At 37.0% G+C, this 22,989-nt stretch overlaps 1 protein-coding gene across 6 annotated transcripts in view; it reads right to left on the bottom strand.

Moving 5' to 3' along the window:
* LOC118268001 (protein TIS11) overlaps window positions 1–22,989 on the bottom strand; it is a 39,734-nt gene that overhangs the window by 15,199 nt on the left and 1,546 nt on the right. For 2 of the 6 annotated variants that reach the window (XM_050694458.1, XM_050694460.1), the window contains exons 1-2: window positions 18,784–18,819; window positions 4,124–4,162 (exon numbers count right to left, since the gene is read on the bottom strand). The exons of 2 other annotated variants lie outside the window; for them this stretch is intronic. In XM_050694458.1, coding sequence (XP_050550415.1) covers window positions 4,124–4,162; window positions 18,784–18,804 — 60 coding nt within the window. In that variant the 5' untranslated portion in view covers window positions 18,805–18,819. Of the gene's footprint in view, window positions 1–4,123; window positions 4,163–18,783; window positions 18,820–22,989 lie in introns of those variants that run through there. 2 more of the 6 variants (XM_050694457.1, XM_035582269.2) reach the window with 1 other exon arrangement.

Genomic DNA, 22,989 nt, shown 5'->3' with positions numbered 1-22,989 from the left:
GTCAACGCGACAAACACGCCGACCGCTCGAGCCAATGTGTTTGTGTTTCTCATTATTATGGTGGCACCAGGTTGCATAATGTTCTATACATACTATTTTAAGCTTTGCTCCAAGTATCAATTACATTTCCATTTAGGAGCAAAATTAAATAACGCATTCAAATATCGATTGGCGGCAGACAAAGGAAGATTTTACCATAGTAAATGATGGCATATTTTGCTAAAGAATGACATAAGCATTTTAATATACGGTCGTAAAATATTTAAAGAGTAAACATGAGTGGCAATATTCAGATGTTAATATATTACCAGAACGTACCTACCAAGAGCAACGACATTACTGGCTAATAAAACGTACTGTACTGTTGTTACATGTATCAATTGTTATACAGCAAGGTGCTGTTAGTCAATTTCCAGGGTACAAGTTTTGGTCTTATTACATTTACAGGTATACTACTAAATTCAAATCGGTTCCCTTAGTTTAGAGCTTGCAACAAAAACACATGAACAATTAATGAAAATTGAAAAACTGTTTAGTCAGTAAGGTTATCGAACTCCAGCATCGCGCCGCGTGTGCTCGCGTATTTACGTTGGCAATCACTGAAAATTTACACCTCTTCTTTACTGTCGATGCTTTCCGAACCGAGGTCTCGCTAAATATATTCTCTTTACAGATAACCTCTGAGGGCAATGGCACCGAATAACAAAGAAAGCGAATTCGGGTTACTTATTTCCAGCAGATTTAAAACTTAACAAGTCAAATGTGTTGCTATTGTGATTGTGAAGAAACGGTTTAAAATGTGTATTATAAGTTGCGACGATTACTAAACGCTTTAAAACCTTAACCTATGCCTTGCACATTCACAATATCCCAACCTGACCTTTATTACAATCATTACATTTACGTAGGTATTTAGTGATGTTTCTTTGTGGTTAGTTTGCTAGATCATCGTAACCGGCGTAAGGACCGTAACGAGCATGAATTCGAATCATTAAGACACAGTGCCTTGCGACAATTGATACAACTATATAACTCAAACAAGAGAACTGCTTAATTGAACGTTAATTGGTTCTAATCAAATGCGTTCTATATTTAAATGAACTTTTAACGATTTGAAACTCTCAGACAGATACACATGCAGCAATAACGGACAAACGTACGCAGACAGAGAGGACAGTTTAAGTAGTGGAAATTTTGTAAAGCTAAATTATTTATGATTCGAATGAAAAGTTAGTTGAAAGTAATAAGCTCAACCAAACATTGCAACTATAGAAAGAACGTGGAGTATCAACTATTTCAAGTGGTTCATTTCTCTGAGGAGCCAAGCGAGGGTCTTGGCGATTGATCCTATAACGTTTATTGAATGATTGCGCGAAAACGATCACAGTCGAGATGTTGCGGTCCCCTCTGACAGAGACCTAACAACAATCTCCTAATAATGACCACAGTAGTCATTAACCTTTCAATGTCTGACGTCGTTGCCCCTTGCTGGTGCATAAAGTCGTTTATTTCAGTTTGCATAAAGTAGCTGACGTTGTTAAAATAATGAACGAGAATACAAGATTTCCCTCAAATGTTTGAAATATAGAAATTACCGCTTGGTGAGCGTTCACGCGAAATCGTGAACAATGGATGAATATTATGTGATTCACGCGGTGTCACTGCGTAGCCAGTGTAGCGCACTGCCAACCGGTATATTTCTAGACTTATGGCTATTTAAGTGGCGCATTTTACCACAATTAGACTGGCCTGTCTACAAACCATGCTTTACGCCAATCATATTATGAAACATGTTAAAATAGCGACGCAACAAGTAACGCGATTCGCTCTCCCACATAGCCCAGACATCCGCCCAAACGGTCACCATATGATTCAAAACAGACTGATAAATCGTGTCGTTTGATTATTATTATTTATTAGCACAGCGAACATTATTATTATTGCATTCAACAATAGTACGCAGTTTGTAGATTACGCCTGAATTTTAGAATACGAATAGTAGCAAATATTTCTATATTCTAATAAATAAATGTTGTGAATGTATTGTTATTGGTGTATATGGTAAGAAATTGTTCCAACTCTACAATATGGTTATTTATTGGTAGTTAGCCTGTATGTACACAGCATTATAAATATGGTAAACGTATCCACAACAGTTCACATAGTTAGCGACTGTTAGATGAGTAAGACCGGACGCCGGGCGTACCGCACGCATGCAGATGGGCACCACGCCGTGATTGCAATGCGAGAACACACCGGCTAAGGTATAAATGCCATCACATGTCAACCGCTTCTCTTTATTTATATTACGAACACCTACCAAACGATTGTCTGCTGGTTTATTATATTAGACGAAACAATGGAAATGTATTTGAAGAAGTAAGTAGGCAATCATTAACATAGCAAAGAGGAAATCACGTAGTACTGGATACAAGATTCGAAGAATTTTAAAAATTGCCTATTTACATCACTTTCCTGGTAGGGTCAATAACAAGTACAACTACATAATAAATGTCTATGGACATTTGTCAAGAGTGGGGTGGAACGGAGATAGATGTCGCAAATAAATTGATGCCTCATTTAAATAAATCGTTTCTTGCGACTAAGATTTAGTTATACGACTAGGAGCTGACTAAAGTTGACAAGGGGTCATCTGCATAATATATGTACCCATATCAGGATATGTGTTGCTCGTATACATTATCTACGAAATAAACCTCATTGTATTTATTGTCTTATTATTGTCACAGAATTCAGTTCATCTGTCTCCGATTTATGTTCTATGGGCTTTTTGTTACAATAACTGTTTTTGGGTACTAGATATCTGTAGAAAATAGATTTAAAGAAGTATTCATCTTTCCAATACCTAGGTTTATGATAGTTATAAGTACTCGTACTTATAGTGCCGTGTCGCGTCTCGTGTCGTGTCATAGCAGTGAGCAAGACGTGATGTGTGTTATTATGGCGATGCGATGGCGGGTGGGCCTGGCGATGGCGTGCCGCATGCATACAGACGTTCACCTCGGTGTCGCTGGCGCTGGACTTGCTACGGGTGCTGTGTTTATTGCGCGCGCGCCATAAAGCTCGCGACTCGAGGTGAAGCGGCCGTAAAGCAAATGTCAACAAAGGGCTTCGTTCAACTCCAGTATGTTTACCCCCCGGCCGCTCAAAGCGGAGGAAGCACGTCCCCCGGCTGGTCCGCTTTTAGCACCTCCTTATTTATAGTTACAATGCAGCAAGACACCGCGCCGCCATGCGCCACCGACTCGGGGTTGCCTTGCGAAATCGGACAGGTAATTTTTTGTGTTTGTGACTTTCCAAATAAAAATAAACTAAAACAGCTCACTAAGTATTTATGTTGCGTACCGTAGCTTGGCTGCAAACAACGTCATGACAACTGATCATTGTGTCGCGGTCATTAGTGACAAGCTGTTGGCCCTTACGTCAGCCGCAGGTCTAGAGTTGCAACAATTCCTTTGTCCGTATAATTTTTATTGTTGCGTCACTACCGGGTTATACTTTCCCCGCAAATCGTTCAACATGTATGACTCACGCGAAGGTAATAACATAGTTAAACATTTTCTGTGACTAATGCATCTTTGGCCCTTTTTAGTCACAATGTTATATGACAAGAATGGTTGTGGGCGAGACCAGTCTATTATTTGGAATGGACTTCGAAAGTTTTGAGGCATTAAATTGAAGTTGAGTGTCTAATTGTCTCGATATACAACTGTACTAACTTGAGAATGTCCATGTTTGTTAGAGTAGGTAACCCTAAACAGTAACGATTATCTTACAGTATACTGTCTAATACGTAACAAACGGGTTAGGCAATAATCTGAGCAGGAATTGTACTAACTAAATTACCAAGATTAATCATAGCTCTGCAAACGCTTGTCAGCTAGCTATTTAGAGCAGATTAGTGTTGAATGTTCTTAGTTGTATGTTTGAGTGTAGACAAGTCCATGAACATAAATATCCTAATTATGTTTAGCAATTGAATGACGGTACGATACTCTTTTGGCACTTTTTAGTATTCAAAACTACTTCTTTGTTATTAAAAATACGTTCATCCTGAATGCATATTCGTAAAGATGGACTTATAATAATAAGCATAACTTACAATTACGGTCATTTCATCCAACTCGTAATCGGGACTCACCTGTGAAAAAGAAAATACAAAATTAATACAAGAGGAACCAAACACAACAAGGCAAATAATTGCATATAACATAATGGAATGTGAGACTGAGGGATTGCACAAATTCTCAATTCGATTTAAAAGATTGTTAAGTACTTAATTTTTTTGTACTGCAATCAATAACTGATTGCTTTACTATCTTATTGCTTTTGCTTGCAAAATTTTATAATTAATTGTAATTTCTTTATTTGCAAAATTGCCGCAGTTAAGAAAGAATTGTAAAACTATTATTTGTTTGTTACGAAACGAGTAAATGTAAATTGGTTGCGATAGATATCATAAGTTCCCGAGCTATTTGTATACACACTAGCCCAATATATTCAACAAGGAGATACTCTTAACCGGTCTCCGTTGAAAGCGATAGCACTTCCTATAAGAAAGTAAAACGTACTCCGCTAGTCGTCCGGAAAACTTACATAGACGGCCCGATATAACTGCACTGATTATATTAGACAGGATAGATTGACTCCACGACGTGTGCCAAGTGGTGGTCTACTCATAATTGAAAGTAATTACAGGAGTAATACAACAATTACTGATTTACTGACGTTTTATGGTGTTTTTATTGCAACTGACTACACTTCATGGTTATTAGCTAACACAAGTGTTGTGCAAGCTTCTAATAAATCAGTTATGAAACGATTACGATCGACATCAATATTAGGCTGTTAATGTATCAGGTTTGAATTTATTGAGATGACGTTTACGATAACCTAAATATGGATTTACTAGTTCTCGTTATTCACTTTAAATAAGAAGAGATAAATAAACAACATGGCAACTGTGAATTTATTTCTTGTTCTGCTATGAACAATGAAATTTCGATAGTAGGTACACATGGCGTTAATTTGCAAACGTCCTTCACACGTAGCGATACAAGCGATAATACCCACATTTTCCGCTCCTAGTTACGTACAAATAAGTATATAGTTATATTCATTCCACACAATTAACTGCTAAGTTAGTTGCACGTGAAAATTACGGACAACAATACTGATATTACGCCACCACGTTTAGACGTGCGGTGTCACGACCCGAGCCGGTAATAGGAGACTACGTTTCTAACGCAACTGGGTGATCTCTAATTGAACCCGGCAGCGCGCGAAGGTCTTGTGCGGATCACGAACTTAGCAACACAATCTTATTGACCGAATGAGCTGACATTGTTATAACTTGAAAAGATTTTAATTCAATATGACGTAACAGGAACTAATTTTCTTGTGAAAAGGAACTAAGTAATGAAAATTATTTGAACATTTTTTTGTCGCAGTTGGTGCTATGTTGTATAGTCTTCTTATTCATTAATTTATTCACTTGTTAAACCTCTTTATAATTGACGAGTCACCGAGTCGCCGCACATCGGCCTTTATACAGGTTGTGGGCATCATAATCGGATCGACAAGGGCTTAACGATGGCGCTTTTCAAGTAAACGGGATAAAGTTACAGTCTGTAACATAGGACAAAAATATGGGTCCCTATAATTGTTTTAATGATATAACTGCCAAGCATCTATTGCGTCATTGTAAGCCAAGACAAAAAGTAACAAGAAAGATTTATTATGGCGAGCTATTAGCTAAAGTCATAATTCGTTTAAGTTTCATCCTAGGCCCACTTCCTTATTAGAAACACAGATCATCATCACGTGTCGGTTGGGCGCAAGTATTCATGGCGCCTCGGTTTTGCGGCGATCGTCGACCAGTGGGCTCGATCAACGAAGCAATCGGGGCCACTTGTGCTAATGAAACACTTCAATTGAATTGGGGACATTAATTCAGCTGGCGTATCGTGCTACTGTTTACATTGGTACCAAATAAAAATAGTTCTGCATTGCACATGGAAAAGTACTAAACTACAGACACAGACGAGACCAGTTCATCGTTTTATTAATTAGTAAGTAGGTAGAGGTACATGTTACTTTACACACTTGGTATATTCTTAATCTTGTTCAAATATAAGAAATGTAGTACAATATTTATTCAACTATGTACACTGTACACAGATGAATGATGAACTAAATAAATAACCTTTGTTGGAGCTTTCGTGATATCATCGTTTTCATTATAAAGTAAAATTAGCTCCATATTAATGTGGTTCTTACATTAAGGTTGAACTTTTTATTTGAATCCATTGCATTCCGTTGTTTTATGAAGTGGTTGCTTCATATATCCAGTGTTAATTAGACGTGAGATTAGATGAAGTAAGACAATGAACTCGGCAACAAGGCCTCAGTAGCAGAAACTACTTCTGTATTTAAATTTTAATGTCTTTTGTGCGAATGGAGGTCGAATTTAAATTATATTTTGTTAGCAGCATTAATTTAGTGTAAATTGCTAAATAAGTAGTTCTGTATGTCATATAATACGCAATATTTTAATGTAATAACCTGATATATAATACATATACAGATTTTATAAAAGCGATCATAATAATTTTATTATGAACGATAATACACAAGTAATACAATATAAGAAGAACAGTAAGTCGAATGCATAGAGCTAAGTATCAAGAAATATTCAACATTATCTAATTCATTACGAACCTTGTAGCAACGGAATCGATTGAAATACTTTACAAGTTTACATATTCATAACGAATTACATATTACTAGATCGACAGGTTTATAAATTTGTTGATGCTGACATTAACATTATTGGCATTTGTTGGTTTCTATTAAAATACAAACGACTTTAAATTACTTATTAATGATGGAACTTTATTATAATAAATTCGTTAACTTTATATATTCATGCAACTGATGTGACAATAAAATGAGCGATGGGGCCATTCAATTCTCATTCATAATATAACCTTAACCTGCTGCTTAGCTGTAATGGTGTAACATTAACTAGTGAGTTACTTAACATAAATTGTGTACAATATTATTACTTAACAAGTTAGCACAGTATTTACGGCAATAAGTAAGACATAGAAACGGCAAAAAATAAGACAAAAAACAACATTTATCTAAGTCTAAAGTAAAAACTAAGACTTAAAAAAGAAAAAGAACTATTGCAAAATCTAGAATGTTGAATAATGTAACAAAGAATTTACTCTTCTTTTTAGTTCATTAGGTATCATTAAAGATTCACGTCGAACTCGGATCGTTTGACACAAATTGGTATTCAAATAAGAATGAATCTACAAAAACTTAAAAGCCAATTGACTAAAACTGAAGATCAGCCGTCACGACCTTGAAGCCACAAAGAGTTCGCCGGCCAAATATTAATTAATTATTTATAACATAACTCGTTTGGCCAGTCCGTGGCTTGCGTGTTGATTCTCCACTCCACATTAAGATCCGGACATTGATCAATAGTATAGAATCGACACAACACTGCGCGTTTAAACTGAAAGTGCCTAGTCTCATCAGTCTTCATCAATGCATGGGAATAAGCCACATTTGAAAAGATCATTACTTTTAATAAAGCTTATAGCCACGAAACAAATGGGTGTCAGAGTAAGTAAATACGAATTCAGCGTGCGTGAATATTACTTAAACTGAAGAGTAGATAATATAAGATGGGGAACATTAAATTAATACATGTTTCTATTATTCGACATGCCGAAATAATAAACATGGCACTTCGATATATCAATAATGATGTTATTAAGACATTAGGTTACGCGGATCTATGGTACGGTTAGTAGGCACAGCGTGATGCACGCGACTGCGATTGCTGATGTTGCAATCACATGTAGAGACTGTCACGCGACCTCTGTTTAGCAATCGAGGGATCTAACATTTGTAACGATATTTAATCGTAGGTAGCTGCTTTGTACAAAGCTTCCCAGAAATTCAACGCAAATCTAAACAGCCAAAAAATATTCCACTAATAGTACAGAAGATATATTGAGACGAGTAGGTAGGTATAATATACAAACGACTCGAATGGGTAAATTGAGCGATGAAAATGTTTTAATTTCTTGTTTTTATTAAAACATTTATCAATATTATTAGAAAAGTATCGGCTAATTGCTATATGCAGAGGTTGAAAAGAAGTTGAAAGCGGTTAGAAAGACGAGTATAATTTTATTATTACGTGATGTTTATTCCGTTCTTGGTTATTCGATTTCATTCGCAATTAAAGACTTGTGAAACGATGCCGTTTACGCAAAGCTATTACAGCGCATAAGGGTTTGTCGATTAAAAACTTTAAGAAGTAGACAATTTGGAACACAGATGTAATCAAGTCGATATAGTGTTTGAAAGTGCATGATGGAAGGTCGGGATGAGACGGAACGGCCTTGCCGCCGGCTGTGCCACTTTCTCCGGTGCAGATCAAGAGCCCACGTGCGTTACGTACAATCTACAAAACAATACGTGTTCCACAAGTTCTGTTACGCCGACGCACTCTTTGGAACAGCTGACATAATCACCCAAAATTATTTCGTTTCTATACACGGACAATGCGAGGACAATTCAGATTACATTAGAGTCGGTATCTTCAGCAGTTTTGTTAATAAACGAAGCCTTGGTCTCCAACTGTGACGAGACATTCTCTTTCCATAATAATTATGACCCACAGTTTCGTAACATAATGCGTATCTTTTAAAATCCGTCGTGGTGAATATTTTGAAGTGTTGCCTTCTTATTCTCATTCAGACATTTTTCAGTAAGTTACAGTCATGCGGTTACCAAAATGTTAAACGAGTGGTTTGTCAATTGAGTTTAAAAGACTTTTACACTATATTTGGTTTAAAGGTGAATTCGAAATGTCGTAATATAGACGTAGATAGATACTGTAGCAGAAACCGTGATTTACGTAAAATACGCAACGTTGTCATCGTAATTGATTTTGACGAACAAACACTATGTTGTGTTAAAATGGGAGAAATCGAAGGTTGTCTTAACGCAATGGTGGCGTTGCAAGCTAGTTTCGGCAAATGTTGGCGGTAGGTGGGTACGTGCCGCGCCACCAACCGCCGTCGTTAAGCAATATTTTCACAATTCACTGAAATAGTGGATTAGCCACATTTGCTACGCAGCTCGTAGCCGATATGCCCACTTTGTCGGAGACTTATTGCTTAAAGTTAAACGTAATTGCAATGCGCAGTTAATGGAAAATTTTACAGATATAAATAACACAAAATTAAATTCAACAAATATCTTACTATAATTAATACCTAATAGTAAAAAGTATTTCCTAAAAATAAAGACAGCCAATTTCTTTTGAATTTGTAAGTCATGGTCCTAATGACTAAAGGTCCAAATAAATAACCGATTCCAATCCAAAATAATTAGATTTTTTACGTTGTACGTTTTATGGAGTTTTTGTCAGACACAGAGATCGATCCAGAGGTTTTGGATTAACTAAGATCGGTTATTAAATTGCAGGATTCACTAGGACGTTCTATTTGCAATAAATAAATCGTCGTATCAGTAAAGAGGTGTTAAAGCAAGAGAATTTTAATAAAATAATGTATAGTAGAATCATCGGTCGACCGCACCGGTCCGTAGAGTAAGGTAAGTAGGTGTGTGAGCGGATGACCTTCGTAGGAGGAGCAGGCGAATGGGCTCATCAACACCGCTCTACCACTCTACACGTATAAATTGACTTTAATTAAAGCCGACTAGTGACTACTTTTACATTAACATACAAATATAAGGCAATAGTTACCTTCCTTTTATTGCTTTTTTTTAGAATTTTAAAGTTTTAATGCTACGTTTAAGAATGTTAATTATTATCAGAGGTCCTTAATTATTTTGGGTCTGTTATGAGTTAAAATACCCCCAGTCAAGTGGTGTTCATCAATTGATGAATGGAGCGCACAATAATAATTCAGTTCATTTAGGGTCTTGGTGTTGGAGGGGTAAGATGTTGCGGGGGACGACGGAAGCGGTCCAACGTGCGGGGCACATTGTGCGAACATGGCCGCCTTCACTGGACGTCTTCCTTTGCTAATTACTTGTTATTATGTCTCCAACAACAGATGTGAAACATCCGTTCCTAACGCATTTAAGCTTTTTTTAGAGCGAATTACTCAAATTAGTTATAACTAATGTCTCCATACTCACAATTTGCTACACATAAGGAATCTTAGTCACAAGAATTTCCGTCATTCAAGGAAAACAAAAGTAAATAACATAAATGGCTCGATTATGAGTGTTAAATCATACGGTTTGCAGTGTAACTCATTTTAAAGCGTGTTTAAATCAAATTATACATGGTGCTTAATCCAAGATGGCGGCGCGGCTGTTGCAGATTTGCAGTCTTCTGTGAAATATGAAAAGCAGTATATCACAGATTTTATTCGAAGGAGTAGTTCATTATAAAGCTTGCGTAGTTACAAAAAGTGACTAAGAAAGGATGTGAGTAAAGTAGGAATAGGATGAATACTTCATACTTGGTATGAGACGTGTGTAGGCAGTGGTTCAAAGCTCGTAGATTAACAGATAGCTGTTTGCTGGGCAGGCAAGTGAGGCGTGTAGTAATAGCGAGCGGTTCTATTACAAACAAAAATAGAGAACAAGCGGGCGATTACATCTAGTTTCACTTTCGTTGGAGGCGCATGCGGGTCAGCACAGTGCATCGATGCGCCTGCGCCGCCTCCGTCTGCGCACACCGGTGGCCTCGAGTTGCGTTCACATTGCGTGCATTTACTATTAACGTCAATATAAATTATTTCCCTACTAGTTATTAACACTGCAATTATTTATACACACTTTTATTTAAATAATGCCGAAAATAAATGTCAATTTTCGGTGTTTGTGTAATGTCGATAGATTCAAATTGAAAATTACTCCACGCTATCGTACCGTAAGAAAAATTTCGATATATATTTTTTGCTTTGCTTTGCTCATTTAAATATAAAACGAATGGTAAATAAAAACACTGACAAAACGTGACAAGTTGAACAAACTGTCATAAAGTAAGCTCTGGGAGTAGCGATATGGGCCGTCGCCGGGTCAACTCAGATAACTTATGAACTGACTGTACTACTTTTGGATAAGTTATCAATGTGCGTCATAATATGATTATTTTTAAAAGCTATCCTACATATTTTGTGTGTTTATAGTATAACATGCCGTTTTAAATATTTAGTGGATAGTGGTGGTCATGGAAAGTCAGCCACAATTACGTGAAACGTGGTACCTGTTCGTTATCGCATTCGTTTTCACGGGTGCCGCTCATCGAACCATGGCTTTCCACGTCATGGCATAGACCACCCCATTTGTCACGGTGATGCTTCTGCCTATCCACTTGGCATGGTATCCAGCTTCATTCGAGTTACACAATCATAATTATAACAATGCTTACAGTCAGCAGTTTCTGTAGAATGCGTGTTTTTGCATAAATCTTCGTGTTTTTAAATAACACGGATTATTTGAATGTTAATGTGTCCGCAAGATACGCGGAGGAACGTTGTAAAGATAATTTTGGGTAATTAATGTAATTATGTTTAAGAATCACATATTTGTTGCAGTGAACCTAATAGTGATTCCTTTATGCTCGTAATAAAAGCAGGTATACGGTTTATTTTTTGTGGAGGCGGGGTGGTTGGGTATTATGGTGGTGCGCATTTCACGGTCCCTTGAGCAGGCAGGTACGTTCCACTAGTAGGGAGCACCGATGCGCGGACGCACCGATTTGATAATGCACAGTATTGTTGCACAGAATGCAGTTAGGGCAAGTTCCACCTGTTCGAAACCAGTAATTTTAAATATTACACTCACTCGCTGTTTAACTTATGTTTCATGAATAAACATTTCTTAGTACCTAAATGCATAAAAAACAGTCTGCAGTTCTGTAAAGGTTTTTATATTATAAAATATATTAAAGATTAAATTGCACACTGTCCCGAACTATCTATCATACTGAGTCTGAAATTTGTACAAATAATGTTGAAATTAAGACTTACACGCATCATCAGATGATGCCATTGTTAAGTGTAAAATCTTCATCAACATCATCATCTTCACCATATCAGACACTGCTGAACGTAGGTCTCCCCTAATGACAATGACATGATGATATTAAATGATCGAATATCCTCATTTGCAATGTAGGTAATTAAGAAGTTCAAAGCTTAATACATAATTGTAAACGTTAAATTACAATAAATTGGTGGCCGGTGTATGATTGATAGTCATGCATGAGCATGACTGGTCACAATTGAATAATGTTGAGTTAAGAAGTGTTGCGGCACGCTAGCTTGGCTCCATATCGGACGAACATCATCTACTGGCGCGGATAGTAACCAACTATACATTACGTAATTAGGTTTTGTCGAGCTTTTTATATCATCTATCGACGCAGATTAAGTCATGCGTACCTATTATAAGTTTTGCTAAGGCTGGTTTCATACCTGCGTGGCAAAAGTTGAGACTTGAGAGTAGGTAAATACTTCAGAATATTAAACGATCCCTGCTTCAGGGATACCACTTATTATTACAATTTGAAGTTCTAAAATTACATTTTCGTGAAAAAAAACTGGAGCATGTACCACTTTATTAAGTTGGCACATATTCACAAGTTGCATATCATCAAACAGAGACGGACACAAAGTGTAATAATGATTTCATTAGACACAATTTCGTGGCGTTAAGAGTATAGTGTAAACTGTGCTTTAAGTCTTAAACAGACGTTTCGGTTCGTGCACGAAGCAGGAAGTATTGTGGCTGCGAGACCTTGCGAAGTTCAACGGCTGGTGATGACAAGACCCACGCACCTACCACTGTGGCAGCACATTTTATATTCGCTTCCGCTACAAGAGAAACCTGACCTATGAACTATGCTGCATGTTGCAATCAAACATTTCTGATTCCCTCACATTATGCAAGTACTGAACGAATGGAGCTTGTTACATTCGCACTTGCACACTCATAAATTCATAATATTTTTGTTTTGTTGTTTATTAAACTTTGATAACATGTTTATAGGGTTAGTGGGAATATCACGTAATTGAATTTTCAGTTCCTTACTACCTCCTTCTGCACTTACGTCGCAGAGTAAAATAAAAACAACGATGCCAACATCGTCATCTGAAAATTAAATACCGGTTACCTTGAAATTGCTGCAATCGCATGTATGTAATAATACTAGGTACAGGTACGTGTGTTAGGCAATCGATAACAAAAACTACTTCAATACGTTGATTAAACGTTGCAGGAGGAAATAGAACTGTTAGAAATAAACTGAGACGAATCATTAAATCATTAAGTATGAAATTGGAACGTTGGATGTGCAGTATGACATGGGTTACGTAAAGGCGAGTGGACCGACACTGACCTACCGACGATGGCCGGCCGCGCCACTTTCCTTTCATTATTGACACACTATCTATAAACGGTCAACTACTATCGCTAAGCTGAGCTACGTGATTGTCGATATAAACACGACCACAGATATAGTCTACAAAAAATGGATGTGATCCAAAATAACTAACTATTGTGTTGCTATCCATTTGTTACAAAGTTAGCCTAAAATCGCGTTTGCTCGCCATGTTCGTTAATAAATACAACTTTACAGCGGATGTGTGGTTTGACCCGAAGTTAACACTTAAAAAACTGTGAAAAATAAACAATACCACATCCAAAGTTTGTATCATGTGTTTTCTTGATCTATGTTTTGACAATGTAAACAGTGTTAGTTTGCGGGTGGCCAGTCTTCAAGTGTTGCGAAATGTTACACAGCAATTATATGTGACGTGATTTCCAACGTAATGAGGATTGCAGGCGTTTGACACAACGCAAGCATTCGTACGACTTATCGTTATGCATGTGTGTGTTTGCACGTTTTATGCAATGCTAAAAATTGTTTATACCCTTTGGTATCAGTGATACAATACTACTGCCAAGCTATAATACAATATCATATCATTCACGTTCACGCCATACGGCTAACAATCGTAGTCACTTATCTGGACACGATAGCGGATATAAATAATATGTATTGCACCCATAAATAATACTACCGCTACAACAATCACCTCTTAGCTGCAAAACAAATTGAATTGAATATCTAAGAAGCCAGTTACCAATTAGTTCTTGTAAGCCTAGGCTACAACGGCTGTAAATTTAATGAGTGTTTGCAATGACTAAACAATATGTTTAGTAAGGTTAGTGGAACCCGGACACATATAGTTAGCTTACAATACAGAGTGACGCATCCAGTGCGTATCCACGTAAGGTCGCCCGATAGCAACCCGGTTGCGCAGCAAATGTTTTAAATGTTATGTTAATAAGTATAAATACAATACACAGGGCAATGAGTTGTTTGTAATATTCTACTCGGCACACCAATTACTCAATAAACCTAAAGTGTGTGTGTTCAGTATTCTTCGAGTACAGTTTTGTTACGCTACTACAACGTCGCCTAGAAACCCACAAAGTTTATAAATATTTAAAAAGATAAAGGTGCAGTTTTAACATTGTATTCTAAACAAAACAATATTGTAGTTAATGGGCTTATTCATTAACGCATTCAAGAACAACAATGTAATTTTAATGATACACTCAAGGATGGAGAGCACAGTGAAGTAACGTTGGAGTAGGTCGGGGATATGATATGATACCATAAAAGTGAAAGAGTTCGAAAGTTCACTTCCTGCAAGGCGAGTGCATAAGATATCGCGACACGCGCGGATTATAATCACATCGCGGTAACACAACGTTTGTGCAACGCGTTTATGCAAACTGCAATCGCGCGAAACATGCGCAATGTATGACAATTAGGACTGGTGCTTCACTATTACCAATACAGTCATAATTTTACGGAATAGCTTTTGAGATCAGCCTAATAATCGAAAGGGACAGGAGGCTGCGTTGAGGTGCATGGGTCTTTGGTGACCATGAAATAACACGGAAACCGATTCGTTTAGTAACGCTTGAAATGCTCGACCTGGTCCCTAATTTTGAAAGAAGTTGATTTTGTACCGTGAAATAACAAAATCAGTGAGAGAGAACATTGAAATGAAAAAGTTTAGTGCATAGTCTACTGGCTGCAGGCTACTGTCCGAAAAAGCTTTGGATGATGTTAAAACCGGCGCCAATGGTGATGTTTCCAGCGCCAGACTGGCGCTGTGCTGGGCCGAGACAAGTCCTCTCAGCTTGCCCGAGTTATTACGAAACAAGAAAGGAAAGTTAAAATCGTTTCCACTGAGAGAATGTAGCTCCAATGGGCTCACAGCCAGCACTGCAGGCACTATTGTGCCACATTACATCCTCGCGGTTATCCCCGCTCCGCTCGTGACGTAATCGCAGCTTTACGACAACTTGCACTTTTTTGTTTGTTTACCAAGTAACGAGCACACTGCGACTTGACGTTTTCCATTCGAATCGAGCACACCATCTTATTAGCATACTTAAGTGTGTTTCTATGAAAATTATCAAATATGGTATTCCAAGGCACAGTTCAGGTCGTTTAACGTTTGTGTAACAATATGTAACACAATTGTTATTGATTAATAAGTTAAATAAACGTGGGCTTCTACAACCCGACCATTTACATATTATGTAATTGTATCGTAAGTTAAGTACCTAAGTACCTAGTTACCAACGAAGGTAGTAAGGTAGATATTGCAGTAAGTAAAGTTACCTAGGCTATTAATTAATTCGATAACTACAATCGACTAAATTAAGTCAAAATAACCAACTTACTTAACGCTTTTATACAATTTGACAAAACGCGTTATAAAACCGATTTTTGGCAATCCTACGTAATTGCATCTTAACTATTAGTTACATCTGTTGTGTTGTGCAAAATCTAGTTCTTCGACCTACAAAACTGACCTTCTTAAGCTTAACCAGAATATCAAAATGTTTTGCTATTGCATAAGTTGATGTGTTCTTTACGAGCAATTATGTAAAGCGGTGGATCGCGTCGAGCACAAGTAGGTAGGCGAGAGGTTGCCGTGGCTGTAATGGTAAAAGTGTTACGCGGTGTGCTCGATTCTGCGCGCGCGCTGTGACGCAACGACCTCAGCGAATGTATGCCAAAAGTGCAGTCAAATCTCCGATATTCGATGCCCACGAGTTGCTACACTTATCTTCTGTAACTGTACCATTTTAAAATCGTTTTAGATTGGTATAATCCACTCTCTATTTAATGAACAAACCTAAGTTTATATGTGCACAAAAACAGTTGATAGGCAATGCTGGTTGTAAAGAAATAGGTAGATACTACATACCTACTTAAATAGGTGGATACAGCGTAGTTTGGTACCGGTTTTGATAAAATACATACGTAAAGTCACCTTCAATTCGGCAACTAAAGTAAGTAACTTTGAAAAGTAAAAGGAAATTTAATTAGACGATGTTATTTTCGAATACTTTAAATAACCACGTTGTTTTCTCACAACGCTAATGTTTCGAGCGGTTATCAGCCGCAGTGATAAGATACAGTACAGTACCCTTTGTTTATGCGTTGCACTCCAGTATAAGACCTTAGATAATGCATTATCTACACGAGTATAGTAACTAGTTATTTGCTTACTCACCCGATGCTTACGTCTATTCTTTGTCTACCTGGGAATTTCTATATATGTATGTATGTAAACGAAACAACCAAGTTAGTTATGAGTTAATTAAAATAAATATATAACTTCACCATCATTCAAATACGGCATGTTTATTAGACATAGATTGCATCTATAATTAATTTTGAAGCAACAGTATTTGATCAGCAGAGGTCACAAGAAAAATCAAGGTAAGGCCAGTCAAATAACTTTAACCTATGTTAATATGGCATCAAAAAGGTAACACTAATTAAAATTATAAATAAAAATTATATTCCAAATACTTTGACAAGGTTTTTTACATTCTCGCTAGCCAGGTACAATACATTTCTCGCTACGAAACCTCTTAAAATTATTCTAGACGCATTATTTATCAGTTCGCTTATCATTAACTAAACAACAAATTAATCGGACATCATGCCATGTTGCACACAACACACAAGACTTATCTATTTCAAAGAAAAGTAAAGCTAGTAACTAATAACTGTGTTTCCATTATTACTCTTATCGAAGATAACAATGTTATGCCGCGCTCAGAATAAATAACAATCCTTTCTTGTGATGAATTGAATAGTAAAATTCTGTTACGTTGATGTTTTATAGTTACACAATTAAAATGCAACCGGTTTGTATGTTTCAGTTTACTATGGTAAAAGTGAGGAATCACTTTCTACTTTGGTTACCTCTCTACCTTGACCTACAAAACGCCACAGTCGTATGTTGGTCAAGGTTCAGGAATCAGAAATAAGGAGTTTGTAGGATTTGCATTTTGCACGAAAAGATTTTATAAACTGTCATTTTGTTAATACCCCGAACTCTTGAATATATCTACAGATGAATAGAGTACACAAAGAAGTCATGAGAAGGAAATGTCTACTACATTCCTTTAGAGGAAAATAACGTCTAATTTTAAGAAGTTTTGCACACTACCAAAATCTTAGGAGACGAACTTGCCGTGACACAAACTCAATTATTCCCCATACCAAGTTTGTATTCAATATTATTTTGTTAAATAAAGAGACAGAACTCTGAACTCATCAAAAACACGTTTCGATATACAGCAAACGGCCGTGGGCAGGCATATGACAATGTCGTTTGTCCGACAATGAACTCTCGCATTTACTCTGCCGAAACAATTAGCGACGCGTCGCGAATCTAACGAGACTATTTACACAGCAAACGTCTTGACGACATTGTAGAGGCTTATTACGGCAGATTCCACCAACTATTCAACAAACTTGGACCGAACTATAAACAATAACTTGGAGAACAAGTCTACATAACCATCTAATTCAAACAAAATGAGATTCTTAATATGACATTGCCATTAGGAGAGTAGACTATCGCGCTAGCAACGGATTCATCGGTATCGAGCAAGAAACTGGTTCTAATGGTCAAATGTTACTCGGTTCACGTTAATTGTGTGTGCGACCTCTTTAAAGTTTACCTTGTTGTGCCAAGTGACGTTGTTACAATACTTAGGTATTTCAAAATGCGTTCCACTAAGGAGAGGTCCCGTATTGAATTAGGTACCTAATTAAAATGAAGATTAGTGTAAAATGTAAAGACATAATAACTAGATAAGTACCTAATTTAAATTGAAAGATTGTTTCCGTGTTTATTATTGTTTAAAAATACAAATGTCTTGCCTGTATTGTCAGAAGTAGTTATCTAGCAATTGAATAGATGTGTCGTGTGAAGTACACAGCATTCACTTTTCCTTGTCTAAACAATTGGTTACGAAGGGGACTTAATAATGCTATTCTCAAGATTATGGTTACATGAAGTTGCGCATAGAAACAGATTGTAATCCATACAAGTTACGAGCACACTTCATAAAAGCTACATAGAAAAACGTGGCTTACACAAAATACCTTATTTTATGTGAAGTAGATGGACATGGATTTTATAAACACTATGTGGACAGCGAGGCCATTGTTGTTACTTCAATGGCAACCTGAAGTGTAAAACCTCTAATCTTTACATCAAATTGGAGTCTAGTGTTTTTATACAAGTATGAGCATGAACTTAGTGGCGTCTCCACGTTGAGAAACGAAACGTTCAAGGCGAGCTACATACCTATTAAAAATCTTAACAGTGTTGACGCATGTTTAGAAAGCGGTACCTTGAAGAGTGTTGACCACATCAGAAGGAGCGTATGGTGAAGTAAACGGGCAAGGCGTCCTCACTTGAGGCCGTTGCGCTTCGGGGGAACAAAGGGTTGACTCACGTCCGGGCTCCAGTCGGCGGAGAAAGGAGCCGAGCTAAAAATAGTACACTGGCAGTTACGAGTGCGGCCGTTGGACCTGGCCTACGCAGATCGTGTCTTATACTCTTGCCCAGACACAGGCTTCCCAATTACCGAGCTACATATTAACGCATGTACCTACTTAATTATCTTAAATCTAAAATGTTTCGTACATCAACCCAGCCTACATAGTTAATTTTAAGTTATCCCCATACCATGCTAAATAATATTTTGCTTTTAGGCATGAAACTCGAAAGTATTTTTGTTTATGATTGTAACTACAGACCACGGAAAAACATGCGGTGTATAAGTATCTACCTTTGTAATGTAAGTCGGAGCAGGAAAATTCTGTTCCGTGAAATAAAAACCAAGTTATGTATTGAAGGTGTCCCAGACGGTATCGCATTTCGCCAATAGAGCAAGAGCATACAAGGGAATTCTAAAGTTACTTATTGTGTACAAACGAATGCTACGCTAGCACTACTGAACTCCCACGATCGACACTTATTGTTTGCGTTGCACTCAAACATTTCTGCAACGTCTAGGTGTTGGGAAACGACAGTGGAGGTGTCGACTTTGAGGTTAAAACCGGCTGTTTGAGAAACCTTTCGAGTTTAGATTGCGAAAAGCGTGGAAAGCTTGTATTTACTTGCATAGAATTATACAGAAATTGTCTAGTACGGCATGATCAAACATTTGACTGCAATCTTAAGATTTTACGCCTCCGAATGTGAATGAGAAGCTAATCAAAGTATGCTTGTAGACTCTCAACTTAACCAACATACAGTTCTGTGGAAGTTAGTTTATGACGTCAGACAACATTTTGGTCATACAGCCATACAATCAATCTTTATCAGCACACGTGGAGAGCTAATCGCGTCGCGTGACGACCTCCACGCCGTTACTGCTCACACAGTTCTGTTTATTTTGGATGCGATTAAAAGTGTCTATTTTAACCAGTAGAATTACATCCACAGAAATCATGGGAAGTGCTGGTACAGCTACCTATATTTAAAAATGAGACATATACATAACATACCTACTACAGTAGTAAGCACAGTCGACTAAACTGCAAGTCTAAACGCACTTATAATGAACGTGGTGAAGGCCAGATGAGATAATATGAAATCGCACATTTCGTAATAAAGATAGGTAGATCGCCATACATGTTAGCCTCAGACTTAATGTAGGATCTAGTGCACTCAATAAACACCAACACTCAATAACAACCAAAGAACTAGAAGCACAAGAGTAAATAAGGTAATAATAGGTGATGTGTTGCGATTTTGCGAACAATATCGGCAAGTTGCGTGCAAGCGTGGCACGAACACGGTCCGCCGCCCCACGTGATTACACGCCTTACTGACCAACTAACTACACTGGCGAAATAGTTAACACTGCCAGTCGCTTTGGATTGCTTGTAGTTTTTCACCAAAAATCGTAATTTGGGAATATAACCAGTAGGTAGGTACTAGGTACCAATGAATTGTGTTTGTATAGAATGAATGATTTAAATACCTACTACAAGTTTAATAATAATTCCTTCCATCTATGTTTCCTCATAGCTAACTAGTTACAATCGTTAACGGAAAATTATACAAAAAGCCAAAAAGTCGTATCGAATAGGCCTACCTATTGCAAAAATACTTATTCAGACATGCCTATAACATACAAAATCTCACTGAATACAAAATGTTGTCAGGAGCTTCCCACCAATAGTTTTGGGACAAAGAGGAGACGGAACAAAAAGCCCTTTATCTGAATCTCAGAGTGGAACAAAAAAAAACGCAGCGGTTGTATTTGTAAATAGATGGCAGGTAGAAGAAGGTTGTAGGTGTATTCAACGGTTTAAAAAGATTTTTTTTTGGAATCGAAAAATATAGGATTTGTGAAAAAAAGCTACACGAATACGATGCACCTTTCCAAATTCCCACTGTAGTTAACTATTATGCATTAAAGCATGCAGTCTGCTATAGACTTCTATACTAATTAGTGAGAAAAATTACTGTGTTGTAAGTGTTAGTGAAATTATCATTATCACGCTAGAAATTGAAATACATGTGTTTCTTGTAATGAGAGTAATTTGTAGTTTGAGATTTTCATCACAATCATTGCCTCAAAAGGAACTAAAGAAGCAGCATGCTCACAAGCAGAACCTTAAACGCATTTTAGTTTTACTAACACTTCTCCTAATTAAGCCATTTTCAGAAATCGCACACTTGTTCAAAGCATAAGTAAATCCTTAATACATACATAACTAACCCTCTTTCCTTTTCACGTGCACTTATATACTAGAGCCATACAACTCAACACAAAACAGAATATCCCCGAGCAACAAGTGTCTTTTACGCAAAGTAAAAGACCACAAAAACTTCGAGCAGGTAGCTTTTAGACTGATCAAACCATTTATAACCTTAAAGAGTACACAATAAGACCGGTTTCGCTGCATCATTGCGAATAGCTTCCAAAACTGGCTTCGTTAGTCGATTTTGATCCCTATCGAGATAGCTTTAGTTACGTTTCATAGAATCCACGACCATGCCATGCCACTTAGCTTCGTCTGTAACTCACCCCTGCCGAGATTTGAAGAGGATCAAGCATTTATTTAAACACGCGAGATAGGCATGACTATTTTAATAAAATTCAATATGAACAAGATGAAAACTGGTTCAGGTACTTTTGAATCCTGATTAAGAAATGACAGGTTGGCTTCAGGGGTTCCCGCGGATACCTTTTAATTTTACACATTTATTTTGTTGTCATACTGGCCTTAGAGCTTACTTTTTCGGTCTTTGTTTTTTATTTGTCCTGCATGATTAAACCGAGGGGCATACCCGTGCGATGTTAGTATACAAATTCACGAGACAAGAAGTTAACCTAAGTACACGTATCTTCCGGTGCCTGTGTGGCAATCAAATACATAACCTCTTATTAGTACTTTTACTTTTCTACGGAAACTGCCTACTACAAGCTAAGTCGTGTTAGATTCTGAGCTAAACTAAAGCTAGATACATTACGAAGGAGTATTCCGAACAAATTGTTGGATGAATTAAATTTTAGTTTAATTTAATTTAGCTTTATCGCACTTTGAAATTATATTTTTTGTCAAAAAATTAATGCTGACAAGTTTAAACGAAATTACGAATAATATTAAATAAAGTTAAGCTGGGTATTTTTATAACTTTTTGACCACTTAAATGACTTTAGTCTAACTAGGTTCATACTTGATTAATTCATAGAAGACCAACTGAGTACGATTACAATTTATTCGTCACTTAAAGATACGGTTGTGTGTAAGTACATTTTATCGGTTTCGAGAATAAGCTCCCGTCTTGCAACTTTAGTAGCAACGTAACATCATGCGGGTGCACGCAAGTCACAGCAACTGGTTTTACTTATTTTCCGTATCGTGTAATTATGGTATGGTGGCAAGAACATTGACTTAGGCGGGAAATTAACTGCTCTTGTGATCACTACACCAGAAACAAATTGAAAAAACGTTTCAACTTTCATAACTAGGTACAATTATTGCAATCGCCATAAACAATAAAGTTTAAATGTGGGTAATTCAGTGCTCAGAACGATCGTTGTGTGACAATTATCCCAGTCAGAAATTATAATTTATGAGTTCTGTGACCCATAAAAGGCTATTATGGTTTGACTGTTCTTTGTTTTTTAACCCGACTGTAGTTTAACATAAGTAAGTTTTACTTTTCCTAGAGAAATTAAAATCTACGCATTTTTGGTAACAATTACTAAACAAACATAGGTTTGCACATTAATACTGATGATACATAGGTAGTAGGTAGGTAAAATACAATAACGTTATTTTCAACGTACCTAGTTACCTTATAATAACAACATTAGCAGCATGTTACAAACCGCGTACCTATTTATGCACCATATTAATGCCGAAATAACTACCTATACCTATTAACTGTGAAATAACTAGGTATGTTGACTCCATTAAACATTTCTCATTTAACTTGGTACCTAAATTGGTTTGTAAGATATTCGTCTAAGTTATCCACCTTCACTGATATGTTTTTAATTTAAATATCTATTTGTAGGTACTTAACTAGT

Source organism: Spodoptera frugiperda, chromosome 6, assembly GCF_023101765.2.
Source record: "Spodoptera frugiperda isolate SF20-4 chromosome 6, AGI-APGP_CSIRO_Sfru_2.0, whole genome shotgun sequence".
In the NCBI taxonomy this organism is placed as follows: domain Eukaryota; kingdom Metazoa; phylum Arthropoda; class Insecta; order Lepidoptera; family Noctuidae; genus Spodoptera; species Spodoptera frugiperda.
This window is presented reverse-complemented; position numbering and strand designations above follow the sequence as displayed.